Source organism: Salmo trutta, chromosome 13 (assembly GCF_901001165.1).
Source record: "Salmo trutta chromosome 13, fSalTru1.1, whole genome shotgun sequence".
NCBI lineage: Eukaryota > Metazoa > Chordata > Actinopteri > Salmoniformes > Salmonidae > Salmo > Salmo trutta.
In genome coordinates this window covers 3,018,274-3,032,909 of record NC_042969.1, presented here as the reverse complement: position 1 = coordinate 3,032,909, position 14,636 = coordinate 3,018,274, and the positions used below count along the sequence as shown (strand labels likewise).

General features: G+C 41.5%; 2 protein-coding genes across 3 annotated transcripts; one reads left to right on the top strand and one right to left on the bottom strand.

Annotated features, from left to right (window-relative positions):
• Nucleotides 1–2,877: 2,877 nt before the first annotated feature.
• LOC115205056 (NF-kappa-B-repressing factor) lies at nucleotides 2,878–8,004 on the top strand. Of its 2 annotated transcripts, none has more exons than XM_029770628.1 (3): nucleotides 2,878–3,221; nucleotides 4,752–4,876; nucleotides 5,066–8,004. In XM_029770628.1, the coding sequence occupies exons 2-3, from the start codon at nucleotides 4,786–4,788 to the stop codon at nucleotides 7,327–7,329; spliced, it is 2,355 nt and encodes a 784-aa protein (XP_029626488.1). In that variant the 5' UTR covers nucleotides 2,878–3,221; nucleotides 4,752–4,785; the 3' UTR covers nucleotides 7,330–8,004. The 2 variants fall into 2 exon arrangements, with proteins under 2 accessions (XP_029626488.1, XP_029626487.1); XM_029770627.1 differs by having other exon boundaries at nucleotides 2,878–3,262.
• Nucleotides 8,005–8,927: 923 nt separating this feature from the next.
• Nucleotides 8,928–13,051, bottom strand: LOC115205055 (ubiquitin-conjugating enzyme E2 A). The gene is made up of 7 exons (XM_029770625.1): nucleotides 12,990–13,051; nucleotides 12,581–12,624; nucleotides 12,205–12,285; nucleotides 11,895–11,920; nucleotides 10,581–10,670; nucleotides 10,334–10,422; nucleotides 8,928–10,129 (listed from the first exon to the last, which is right to left on the bottom strand). The coding sequence occupies exons 2-7, from the start codon at nucleotides 12,622–12,624 to the stop codon at nucleotides 10,001–10,003; spliced, it is 459 nt and encodes a 152-aa protein (XP_029626485.1). The 5' UTR covers nucleotides 12,990–13,051; the 3' UTR covers nucleotides 8,928–10,000.
• Between the last annotated feature and the right edge of the window lie 1,585 nt (nucleotides 13,052–14,636).

The window sequence follows — 14,636 nt, the reverse complement described above, 5'->3', positions numbered from 1 at the left end:
TGAAGAGGAAGACTGCCCCCTTCTGGTTAATGGGGGGAGGGGGTAAAACCTATGATTTTTCAAAAAATATTAGCCAGCCAGCTATTTAAAATATATACTGAACAAATATATAAATGCCACATAAAACAATTTCAAAGATTTTGAGTTACAGTTCATATAAGGAAATCAGTCTATTGAAATAAATTCATCAGGCCCTACTCTATGGATTTCACATGACTGGGAATACAGATATGCATCTGTTGGTCACAGATACCTTAAAAGAAATGTTGGGTTGTCAATCAGAAAACCAGTATCTGGTGTGACCACCATGCCTCATCTTTCGCATAGAGTTGATCGGGCTGTTGATGGCCTCTTCAATGGCTGTGCGAAGTTGCTGGATATTGGCAGGAACTGGAACAAGCTGTCATACACGTCGATCCAGAGCATCCCAAACATTCTCAATGGGTGACATGTCTGGTGAGTATGCAGGCCATGGAAGAACTATGACATTTTCAGCTTCCAGGAATTGTGTACAGATCCTTGCGACATGGGGCTGTGCATTATCATGCTACAATAACAAATGATGATCAATAACATCAAAGGCTGTACTGAATTCTAACATTACAGCTCCAACTATCATCTTATTATATAAATGGCACAACAATGGGCCTCAGGATCTCGTCACGGTATCTCTGCGCATTCAAATTGACATCAATAAAATGCAGTTGTGTTCTTGTGTTCGTTGTCTGTAGCTTATGCCTGCCCATACCATAACCCCACCGCCACCATGGGGCATTCGATGTGTTCACGTTGACAATCAGCAAACCACTCGCCCACACGACGCCATACACGTGGTCTGCGGTTGTGAGGCCAGTTGGACATACTGTTAAATTCTCTAAAACGATGGCAGCGGCTTATGGTAAAGAAATTAACATTAAAGTATCTGGCAACAGCTCTGGTGGACATTCGACATTGTGTTGTGTTACAAAACTGCACATTTTAGAGTGGCCTTTCATTGTCCCCAGCATAAGGTGCAATTTGTTTATGATCACACTATTTAATGAGCTTCTTGATATGCCACACCTGTCAGGTGGATGGATTATCTTGACAAAGGAGAAATGCTCACTAACAGGGATGTAAAGTGCCAAACTGTCATCAAGGCAAAGGGCGGCTACCTTGAAGAATCTCCAATATAACATATATTTTGATTTGTTTAACCCTTTTTTGGTAACTAGATGATTCCATATGTGTTACTTTTGACTGGTACTGTATGTATATATACACTACCGGTCAAAAGTTTTAGAGCACATACTCATTCAAGGGTTTTTCTTTATTTTTTACTATTTTCTACATTGTAGAATAATAGTGAAGACATCGAAACTATGAAATAACACATATGGAATCATGCAGTAACCAAAAAAGTGTATATTTATATTTTAGATTCTTCAGAGTAGCCACCCTTTGCCTTGATGACAGCTTTGCACACTCTTGGGATTTTCTCAACCAGCTTCACCTGGAATGCTTTTCCAACAGTCTTGAAGGAGTTCCCACATATGCTGAGCACTTGTTGGCTGCTTTTCCTTCACTCTGCAGTCCAACTCATCCCAAACCACCACAATTGGGTTGAGGTTGGGTGATTGTGGAGGCCAGGTCATCTGATGCAGCACTCCATCGCTCTCCTTCTTGGTCAAATAGCCCATACATAGCCTGGAGGTGTGTTGGGTCATTGTCCTTTTAAAAAACAAATGATAGTCCCACTAAGCCCAAACCAGATAGTTTTGCGTATCGCTGCAGAATGCTGTGGTAGCCATGCTGGTTAAGTGTGCTTTCAATTCTAAATAAATCGTAGACAGTGTCACCAGCAAAGCACCCCCACACCATAACACCTTATCCTCCATGCTTTACGGTGGGAAATACACATGCGGAGATCATCCATTCACCCACACCGCGTCTCACAAAGACACGGCGGTTGGAACCAAAAATCTTCAATTTGGACTCCAGACCAAATGACAAATTTCCACCGGTCTAATGTCCATTGCTCGTGTTTCTTGGCCCAAGCAAGTCTCTTCTTCTTATTGGTGTCCTTTAGTGCTTTCTTTACAGCAATTTCGAGCATGAAGGCCTGATTCACACAGTCTCCCCTGAACAGTTGATGTTGAGATGTGTCTGTTACTTGAACTCGGTGAAGCATTTATTTGGGCTGCAATTTCTGAGGCTGGTAACTCTAATGAACTTATCCTCTGCAGCAGAGGTAACTCTGGGTCTTCCATTCCTGTGGCGGTCCTCATGAGAGCCAGTTTCATCATAGTGCTAGATGGTTTTTGCGACTGCACTTGAAGAAACTTGTTCTTGAAATGTTCCGGATTGACTGACCTTCATGTCGTAAAGTAATGATGGACTGTCATTTCGCTTTTCTTATTTGAGCTGCTCTTGCCATAAAATGGACTTGGTCTTTTACCAAATGTATCTTCTGTATATCCCCCCTACCTTGTCACAACACAACTGATTGGCTCAAATGCAATAAGGTAAGAAATTCCACAAATTAACGTTTAAGAAGGCACACCTGTTAATTGAAACGCATTCCAGGTGAATACCTCATGAAGCTGGTTGAGAGAATGCCAAGAGTTTGCAAAGGGTGGCTATTTGAAGAATCTCAAATCTATTTTTATTTGTTTCAACACTTTTTTGGTTACTACATGATTCCATGTGTTATTTCGTAGTTTATGTCTTCACTCTTATTCTAAAATGTAGAAAATAGTAAAAATAAAGAAAAACCCTTGAATGAGTAGGTGTTCTAAAACTTGTGATGGTAGTGTATATATATACCTAATACACATTAGATAAGATAATACAGTCGACCACCTCCAATAGATTTAGTTACTCTGCCTGTCTGCTACCAGCTCCACGGTTGCATGCGGAAACTGACGCCACGATTTCAGAGGGACAAAAAAAAATGAGGGTTCTTATGGATGGTTGATGCGAGTAGCTACTGTAAATTCACTTTGAGGGAAATTCTGCAATTGCTCAACACATTTCTGAATGCCACATAACGACCAGTCTCAATATAGCTACCAATGCAGCATTCGAGTCTAATCAGCTAGCTAGCTGACAGCGTTGACCCCCCCCGCCGGATGTTATGGTGATGACCGAAGCCTTTGCCGAAGCTGTTAGTTAGCTACGGACATTCAATACGCATTGAACTTGCTAGCCAGCTAACTATTATTGAAAAACTGACATCAAAGGTACAAACAAAGAGACGCTGGACTTGGAACTTCGCATAGAGGTCAGAGTAGCTCAAATAATATTCATTTGAGCTAAAAAATCAATTCGACAATCTGTCTCGTGCTTCATATCACATTTCCGTGCAAGATGATGCATCAATCTTTTTCAATGAGCTAACTAGCTACCGTTAGCCATCTTTGCTCGTTTACTGCGTCACTTGTTTCGCCAGATAACATGTGGTTTACTTTTAGTCAGATAATTGTCTACAGATTAAATCATAACTAAAATGAGCAAATCATGCTTGAACTATTTGAATTTAATGATAACGTAGCTAGCTAGGTAACGTTAGCTGTTGTGCTAGTTGTGTGCATGCTAAATCGGTATACTTCGTAGACATTTTTTTTGATAGATTGTACACGAAATGGAGACCATGATTAAACAGAAATGTAGCCAACGTTAGCATAAATAATTGCAGTTTCCACATTAATGGACGGTTTTGACTGAGGTATCAGTCAGCCTATTGTTATTGATCTATCACTGAGCCCCACAATTCTTAGCGATAGTGGCCATGCTGGCAGCTGGTAATAGTTTTTGCGCAGAGGAAGAGGCGAAGCGAGAGGCATAACTGGGCCCAAAACCTGTCTTCTCCAGCAGGTGGCGTTTTGTTTCTTTCTGCTCTCCAAGCGAGAAGCTTTTCGTTGGAGTTCAATGAGTGTCGAATTTGGTCAACAAAAAAATGTAATGGTTTATTTGCTACATGAGGTTTATTTGATCGAATAGAAGTTTCGTAATGCATAGATTGTTACGACTACGGATATATGTAGGACAGGTGACATCCCGGTAACTTTGAAAGAAAAAAAAACACTATATGGGAGTTGTTCCTGTCGTTCACCCACGTCTCTGCCCTCTCATTGGCTAGAATGGTCCCACCTGATCTTGCCTCCAACCGACTGCCTTCCATTTTTGAAGACATTTATTATCGTTTTTAGAGCGGCCACTTGAGTCTCTGGTCAATATAATGGATAATCTGTGACTGCAGTCTTTAAACTGAGTTTGTTAGCTATCACTAGTTATGTTGGTGCCATCTTCCCAATGTAATGACGACATTTACACAGCCAAATCCCTCTGTCAATGAGTTTCGAAAGTGAGGAACAGTGGTAGGCATATAACAATTTATTGTGAAATTGTATTATCGATGGTTTTGGCAAACAATGTCTTCATCATGGGGTGCAGGTGGGATTTCAGAAGAAGAAAATGACTTGAACTGACTTGAATTTGACCTGAATTTAGAGAACTACTTCATTCCCTCACCCCCCCCCATGTGCTTCTCTGTCCAACAACAAAGTCTATCCTGTCAACTGGATAATGAAATGGGCATCTACCTTGCCTACAGATTTGTTTTTAGTCCTCAATTTGATGTGGGAAGTATAACAACACAAGTTCTCTCCCTAATAGAGTATTTCCGGTAATAAAGTGTCAGTATGTTACTGTGCTAGCATGGAAATACACATTTTGCTTGTTTACCTAATACAGCTCTGTTTTCTTTTAAGGTATGGACCTGATCTGAGGAGAGAGGTGCTGGATATGGCTGAAGGGATTGACATTGGCGAAATGCACTCCTTCGACCTAGTTCCAAGTGCTGAAGCAAAAAAAAGACCCAATTCATCAGATGGCAGTGAGTGATTTTGGCTCTTCAGATTAAACTTCTTGCCAGATCTTAACTAATTTTGGATGTTGTTGAAGTATTTTGCTTATCTACTGGAAGGTGGCAAATAACTTAACTCAACATAATGTATACTATATGCTTATATTATTGTTATATACTTGTAATTGATTGATTCTCTGATTTGTTCTTTAATGTTAGGAGAAGAGCCAATGAGGAAGATGCCGGTGTCCAAATTTTGTTCCAGGCCGCTGTTTGAGCCTGTGCACTTTGTTAGTGGTGGCAGCAGTGGCGGGTCTGGTAATGATGAGAAGGAGAATGACAAGGAGCGCCGGAGGAGTGAGGTGAACGGTTTGAGACAGCGGGACTCTGACCGTCCCTCTTATGGCAGCAACCGAGCTCAGGGCTCCTCTGCAGCTAGACCAGCATTTGACAGAGTTTCATCATACGGTTCTTCTTCTGACTTTTGGAGGGACAGAGATGGACAAAGTGATAGAGAGAGAGATCGAGACATACCCTCAGGTAGCACAAGTGGTTTAGGTTATGGGAGCCGAGGATCCACTTCAAATTATATGACTAAAGTGCAGCAGGACTACTCAGACAGATATGAAGCCCATAGCACTAGGCAGCCGGACTCATACTCTCAGGCCCCTAGGTTTGATGGATATGGAGGGGGCAGTCGGTCAGGGTGCTGGGGGGATTCAGGACGCCAAGGCCTTGGCTTCGGGCATCAGGACAGAGGGCATCAGGACAGACCCTCATCTAGCAGGCCATTCAGCAGAGTCTACAGTAGCCCAGGGAGGAGTAGCCCCTCCTCAGTTTCTGGGTCTTCTTCACAACCCATCCCCATATCTCAAGCCGTACTGGATGAAAAGCAGAGGCTGATCAATAGTGTGGCATCTGCCATAGCTGTCACTTTAAGAGACCCCGCGTTCATGTGTGGAGCTGAATCTCCAAACTACAATTTCATGCTAAGCCGTAGCATCCAGGCCTGTAAGACCAACCCAGAGTACATCTATGTCAACCTCAAAGATATCCCTCCAGCAGACCTACCCAAGAACAGGAAAGTACCAACTGATGGCTATGCCTGTGAGCTGAGATGCCAGTGTGTTTACCTTGCTACTGGATACTCTGGAAGCAAAAACGGTGCCAGGGACCGTGCTTCTGAGCAGGCTATTAAGCTTTTCTTTAAACAGGTGGAGGTCCGTGTAGTGCAGCGCAAATTCAAACACTCCTTGGTCAATGATATTGTGGTCTGCCAGATTAACTGTCCTACCCCTGCTTTTCTACCGGCACTGCGTAATCCAGAGGATAAGCCGACGCCTAGCTCCAAGGGGCAATACGAGCCTGACAAACGCAAGCACTGGACCGATTTTGTCATTGTTGACAACGCTCATGATGCTATCTGCATTCTTAACAACTCTGCCGCCTTCAACCGTATGAAGATTGACTACAAGTTCGATGTGGTTCCCAACAGCAGTGCATGGCAATGTAGCGTGTACCTGCAGGATGAGCTGGTGGCACAGGCCAAGGGAAGTAAGAAGACATCTAAGCATACAGCAGCTGAAGAGGCAGTGAGGAAACTGCGCATGAACCAGGCAGCCCGGCAGCAACAACAACCACAGCAGTTCTCCAGAGGGAACAATCCCTCTGACCCATCGGGTGGCCGTTTCGGTCACCAGGGTGGTAGGAAGAAACACTTGAGTGAGCTGGTCATCCTAGAGAACTCAGACAATGCCATCTGCATCATTAATGACACTGCCCAGTTCAACAAGGTAGCTGCCGATTATAAGTTCACAGTGCTACCAGATCACCGCTGGAGGTGTGAGGTATACCTGGAGGGTCAGTATGTAGCGTCAGGCATTGGACCCAAGAAAACGGTGAAGCACATTGCAGCAGAGGAAGCCCTGGCCACACTCAGGCAGACACAGGCTGTGGTTAAATCTAACCTCAGGAAGGAGGGTAATGCTGACGCCCTCTCTCGCCACCAGATTCTGACGCGCTCTGGTGAGGAGGCCTCGAAACAGGAGATCAAGGAGGATAACATTGGGAATCAGCTACTCCGCAAGATGGGCTGGAAGGGTGGCGGATTGGGCCGGGAAGGGGAGGGCATCTCTGAACCCATAAAGGTCAAAGAGCAGTTCTCCAGAGAAGGACTGGGTATGGACATGGACAAGTCTGGGAATCAGCTCACCAAACGGAACATCGAGGACATCATCCGTAACTATGCCAGTTCAGACCGCCAGGACGACCTGCGCTTCTCCACTGAACTCAACAATGATGAACGCAAGCAGATCCACCAGATATCCCAGAAGTATGGCCTGCGGAGTAAGTCATATGGCCAGGGCAGGCTGCGCTTCCTCATTGTCAGTCGCAAAGTGCACAAAGACCAGCTCATTGGCCAGCTCCTGCAGGAAGGGCAGGTGGGACGCTATGAGCTGGTGAAACCTCAGGCCTCACACTGACTGGATGTAGTATAGCTCCAACAAACTACCGATGACCGATACTTCAGAACAAAAACAGGTGTGCCTGATCTGGGCAAAGGTTGTACTTTTATTGGGGATGTTTCAATCTTCTAGGCTTGTCTTTTGGGGAAATACTTCAGTGTTTTCTGCATTCCATTTCCTACAATTGCATATTTTCTGGCATTGTTTTAACGCTTCTTGTCATTCTACAATTTGGTCTTCTGTCAGCTTCACATTTGCACAATATGCTAGTGATTTGTGCTGTAACAGTTGATTAGTTATGTATCTTGACAAAAAGGCTCAAAACATTTTAGCAAATGTTTTTCATGGCTACAAAAATAGCCTAAACCAGCAGAATGCCCGCCATTTTACCTACACACGTTTCATTAGTAAAAATGTATATGGCATCACATCAAGTGACATCTGTCACTATATGCTGACATTGACTCATCCCTGACATAATACTTTCTATGTTATTATCCCCCCTTAGATAGTTAGATAATTGAAAAATAAAAGCTGCCTCCAAGACTTGTAATATGATCTTTGTCACATGGTAAAAGCGCAAGCTGTGATCCCTTTGAAATGTCAGATGTATACGTCTTAAGTGAATAGTTAACTTGTCTGCTTGTTTTCACAGCTGTAATAACGATCAATAAATTAAGTCTTATAATTGTCTACTGTCTGGACTTCAATACTTGTGAGTTGACTGATGTTTTTACAAATATATTCATCCAAATGCATTGGAATATTGATTTTTATATTAACACTCCCATGAACAATGACTATATTCCAGTTCTGTTCAATGTTTGCAGGTCTGTAAGTTTGTAGCAATATTGTAAAGGTTTTAATTCCACCACTTAGGGGCGGCAGGTAGCCTAGTGGTTAGAGCGTTGGACTAGTAACCAGAAGGTTGCAAGATTGAATCCCCGAGAAGATAGCTCACATACACTAAATGACCAGAAGTATGTGGACACCTCGTCAAACATCTTATTCTAAAATCATGGCATTAATTTGGAGTTGGTCCACCCTTTGCTGCTATAACAGCCTCCTGTGTCCTCCTCCTTCTTGGACCTGTTTCTGTATGGGTTAGGGTTGACCCTAAATCTCTTTCTGTATGGACCTGGCTTTGTGCACGGGGGCATTGGCATGCTGAAACAGGAAAGGGCCTTCCCCAAACTGTTGCCACAAAGTTGGAAGCACAGAATCGTCTAGAATGTCATTGTATGCTGTAGTGTTAAGATTTCCCTTCACTGGAGGTAAGGGGCCTAGCCCGAACCATGACAAACTGCCCCAGACCATTGTTCCTCCTCCACCAAACTTTATAGTTGGGACTATGCATTGGGGCAGGTAGCATTCTCCTGGCATCCGCCAAACCCAGATTCGTCCGCCAGTCAGTGATGCGTGATTCAGATTAACAACTCATCAAGCTTTGATAATTTGAATCAGCTGTGTATTGCTAGGGCAAAAAAACTAAAATGTGCACCCAGGCAGAGCCCCAAAACCAAATTTGGGAAACCCTGGTCCAGTCTACATGAGATTATTATGGACGAGATCGAGAATATTTTTATTTGTCAAATAGCAGTCAAGCATCGATCATGTCATCAGAATAAGACCCTCGATATTTATTGGAAAGCAGCATTAAGCTCATCACATGCACTTTTGCCCCCTGTGAAGTTAATCAGAACTTATTTCAACTGCAGCCTAAAAACTGCCTAAACCGAGTTGTAGTGGGAAGATCACACACACCATATCACCACGACTCCAAATGTACTTTGATATTATGGTTATATCAATATTTACGCATGAAGGCATTGCCACTGCCATTTCCCACATAATTCATTTTACCGACAAAAAAAATCCCACCATGTCAAAGGAACAAATTATCTGGCATTTATAAAATTACACCGAAACATCCTTTTTCTATCACAGCTGTCGTGATTTTTTATATACACACACATACACACATTACTTTACTTGCATAAAACGGTGCATGGGAAACATAGTTTTTTGTTGCAACATACAGTTACACGACTTTCGAAAGTGCACCAAGTATGTTCCTTTCTGAAACACTTGATTCCTGATGTATATCATTCATTGATGAAAGCGCCATTTGACACAAAGCCCCAACAAGAACACGGTTTTTGCATGAAAAAAAGGATAGGATATTGAGATTGACATTGGTTGGGAATAGAAGTCTATGACAGGTGTTCATCATATTGTTTCTTAGTTAATATCATCCTAAAGCTTCAAAAAGGCAAATGGGTGAGAGAAGCTAGAAACAAAATATTCAAAGAATAGAAAATAAGAAAAAAATGTTGATCCACACAGCAAATCACACTGTAGAGGACTTAAAACCACTAAAATGACAAGATACAAAAGTAACTCCAAATGAACATACCTTTTTGTCTCAAGATAAAAAAATATGGGGGTAAATTACATTGTATAGATATAACGTACATTTACTTTAATGAAGATGTGCTCTTGTCCAGGAGGAGCATTCTGCATGAAGTGATACCACAACAACATACAAACCTCACTACAGACACACATAATGCGGAGAAAGATTCAAACCATGATGTGCATTTCATTTCCTTTATGAGATATTTGTCTTCTGTGTTTTCGTTTTGACTTGAGGCTGGATATTGTTCATTCTTTGTGAATGGTGAGGGGGTCAACAATCACGCCAACTCTGTTCCACGATGGCAGACACCCTCTTCTCATACTCCCGCTTGTTCTCCTGGTACAGCTGAGCTGCCTGGCTGTTGGCTGGGCTGTTCGGATTCGGCTCATCCAGTAAAGACTAGGACAATGCAATAAGACACTTTTCAATAACAACAGTATTCCTTTTTTATTTTATTTTTTAAAGAAATTGTTCCTAACATTGAATCAGACAACACCGATATTTGAGGACTAATTAAAGTACATCAAAAGATCTTTACGAGGCAAGAATCCAGTGATTTAAGAGTATTTCCCACTGAAAATCTTTGGAGAATGTTGAGTATACCTGTATTGAAGTTAGGATTGAAGAAACATCATATGTTGGACTCCAGCGGTTCTGAAGAATGTCCAAGCATATACTACCATCTGCATAGACTGCACAATACAAAACATACATTTACTCTTCATAACAATGACTGGTGGATTGACTTGTTGACAAAGATTCAGCTGTTCCATTATAAAAGGATCCTGTAAGCAATAAGCATGTTTCTAAAATGCCGTTCCCACCTCCTATCCAGAAAAGAAAAACGTACCGTTTGGATGAAACATTTTGGAGACAAAACGCACTGTTGGAGGCTTGTTAGGGTACTCCTCTGTGAATTCTATTGTGAGTTTGAAAGTTCCTGAAATGAGAACATGTATAAAGTGGGCACATCACACAAGGTTAACTGGTTAGCTTGACAATGACAACAATGGAGTTGGTATTGGCAAGAGCACAAACGGATCTGGGACCAAGCTAAAACAGAATGGCTTAAATTCAAAGTTGTTCTTGCTGCCAAATGTTTTGAGCAACCAAATAGCATAAGCATACTGTATTTGGCCAATACATTTTTGCAGCTATTCCAATACCAGAGGACATTATCTAGTATACAGAGAAAAAAAATACTAATGTACATAACTGCAACTCAATCACAGACATTCACTAGAACAGAGGATTTACTGGTGGGCCTGATTAGCCCTTGATCACACATAAGAGTCATTAGACGAAGGGGTGTTCTGTAGGGGGCAGTTTTGTTAAGATCCCAGACGCTCGATCAGAACATTAACATGCATCGCGGTTTTGGAAGCATAAGGACCCTCCCTGCACACCTCGATAGGGGTTAGGGTTAGTGTTTCCACACAGACATATCTCCATGTTACAGGGCTTGTTTACGGAAAACAAATGGCAGACAAGAGACGACTAATTAGCAATCTAGCATGCGCCGAACACCTGTGTGTAAGTGGAACTCTGAATGTGTAGTTTTGTCAGATGGAGGCACACATAGCTGTATGGATCTGTGCTAAACTGCTAAGTGTAGCTTTTAATTTTAAGCATTCTTTCTCGCTGATGAAAGACATGGGCCATATGTTTCAAAAGCCGTATTACAATAAATGATTACCGACTTTTCTAAACGTTAAAACAGTGTAGGGAATCTAGTTCACGAGGCAGTCGTGGGCAAAGCTAATGGCTGAACTGTAGTGAGATGGCAGAATGCCACCTAGAGTTTGAGAGCTAGGGTCTGATAAGGCATATTCACTGACTGACATGTCATAAACAGATACAATCTCCTGGTTTTGACCCAAAAACCCAAGGGTTAACCCATTCACAGGCGTCATTCACTTGCTGGCAGGCAGTAATCTCAGCTCAACCATGCAACAGGTGAAAGAACCTCATTTAGCTGGATTGCTGTACTTTTCCGATAAGACACCACCTGGTCTAAAATGTACTGTTCCAACTAGCAGGTCTCTCCCAATTAATTAGCCATTATCATGGTACTGATCACTTCCATTTGAGTTATCAAACATATACACCAAAATGTAGCAACGACAGAAAGTCAACACACAGCTAGCTAACGTTAGCTACTTACCATCTTCAAAAGGGGTTCCCTCTGGGCTGGGGGAAGAGAGAAAACAATTTCAATATAGCTAATCACCTGTGTCAACTAGCTTGATAACTTTAAATGCTTCGGCTAACAGCTGTACTATAAGTAAATTGCTTGAAAATGAACAGAAAGTTCATGGCTAATAATACTCTACTTTGGATACACGTTGACATGTCATTATAAAGGTGAAATAAAAATAAATAAAAAATTGATGTGCGGGTACCGGCGTTTCTGTACCACACAACTCTACTTGTTCTAGCTAGTTAGTTACTACTTTTAAAGTCCAGTCGCTTACCCAAAAATTACGGCATTCCACACCATGATATTGTTTTCAGAAGGGGCTCCACTAACTCCAGCAGGAGGGTCCTCTTGAAGCCTGATAATACGTTTATTTTCGATGGTTAGCATTAGTTAGCAGTTAGCTAGCTAATTAAATAGGCTAACTATAGAGCTAACTGGCATGGCTAGCTAACGTTCGCTACAACTTGAAACGGTTAACCTGTAACGTTATCTTTACGTTAACAATCCAAGTATTAGCTAGTAACTTAAGTTATCCAGTAGCAGCTACGTTTGATAAAATAAAAGTTAACATTTAGCCAGCTAGCTGTGAAGTGAGCTAGCTAGCTTAACAGATTCACCTAGCCCTAACTAACGTTACTCTTCCCACGTACCGTTTAAAATCTCTCATTAAACGCCGTCTTGCTGGAGTTGACATCTTATTCAGTTGAAAAAAAAGAGGTATGGATACAGTTAGAAGTTACACGTTTTAAAACAAACGAATTTCACAGTAATTATTATATTTTCAAAGATAGGGTTCCGCAATCTTTAGCTGGCTAGCCAAATATGTTTGTTTCTCGCTAGGAGTACGTTAGTAGGACATGATCTAGGCTAGGCACTACGCCGCGAAAGGGGGGTGAATACGAGGGCATAGTGAGTTTTGCCTGTCTTCGATTAGTTTAAATTAATCTGTAATTAAAATATACAAATAACGTATATTATTCAGTGAATATTCAACATAAAAATGTATTTGTACAAAAAACTTCCAAATTTCAATGGTGAAGTATGTTTGAATGTAGCTACCTTCACTCTCACGTTTGTTGTTCCCCTGTAACAATTACGTCAGGTTTAGCGTGGGGTTGTTACCACAGCCACAAAGTCAAAATTGGCTATATCGTAAAATTTCATGAAAACAAAAATGTGATTTTTGGTCTTAATTTAAGGTTATGTTTAGGGATACGGTTAAAATTGTGGTTAAGGGTAGGTTTGAAACAGTGGTATTCAAACATTTTCAGCGGGGACCCCATTTGTTCTGACTGAAATTCTGGGGACACCACACCAAATCTAATGACACAACCTTAAAATAGGTACATTTGGATTTTTAAATCAACAAATAACCTTGAATAAATAATTGCATTTTCATCTCTTAGCAAAATGATGTAGCCTACGCTTCATTTGTTTTGTTCCTAAAAATAAATACAATAATTCTTATTATTATTTTGGCAAAATATTGGTGACCCAACTGCAGGTCCTCCGTGACCCCCGAATACCGCTGGTTTAAAATCAGATTTAAGAAGATAAATTGTAAATAGTCGGGTTAAACCATAATTACGACTTTGTGGCTGTGATAACTAGTGACGACCTTAGCATGGGTGTGCAAGGTAAATTCCAGAATGTGCGTAACAGTTATTGTAAACTGTAAATCAATCTGGGTGCAGTCACATTCATTTAGCCTACTCTAAAAAGCAGTTGGTGATAATCATTGGTGATCCACCAATGAGTATTATGGGGTATTATTATGTGAACTGAGTGACAGGTTATGACCAAGATGCTGTGCCAGAGATGCTAGCAGCAGTTTACAACTTTGATGGGGGTGGGGGCCACCAAAAATCTGAATTCATCATGGAGGGCTGCAGTGGCTTGTGTTGGGCCAGTAACCGAAAGGTCACTCGTTCGAATCCCCGGTCAGACTTGCTAAAAAAAATGAACCAGACTTGTGGAGGTCTATCATTTTTTTTCTGAGGGGTCTTGGCTGATTTCTTTTGATTTTCCCATGATGTCAAGCAAAGAGGCATTGAGTTTAAAGGTAGGCCTTGAAATACATCACAGGTACACCGCCAATTGACTCAAATGATGGATGTCAATTAGCCTATCAGAAGCTTTTAAAGCCATGACATAATTTTCGGGAAATTTTCCAAGCTGTTTAAAGGCACAGTCAATTTAGTGTATGTAAACTTCTGACCCACTGGAATTGTGATACACTGAATTATAAGTGAAATAATCTGTCTGTAAACAATTGTCGGAAAAATGACTTGTGTCATAAACAAAGTAGATGTTCTAACCGACTTGCCAAAACTATAGTTTGTTTACAAGAAATTTGCCGTCGTTGAAAAACGAGTTTTAATTAACTCCAACCTAAGTGTATTGTGAAGTTCCGTGTATGTAAACTTCCGACTTCAACTGTATGTCGAAAGAGGTTACAGAAGATGAAAATGCAAAAAGTGTCCCACTTTTTCAGAATTCACCCTACAATAGTTCTGTTTGGTGCCATTGCACTCTGGAATACATGTAACTTAAACAGGATGACAGTACTACAAGAACCAGAGCCCTGCCTAACCTAAGTACAGTGGGTCCGTAATGTAAACTGGATCTCTTTTCTCCATTGGAAAGCCTATAAGACTGTCCCACTTTAGCTACTCCATGCTGTCTATGGTTGGTAAAGAAGGACAA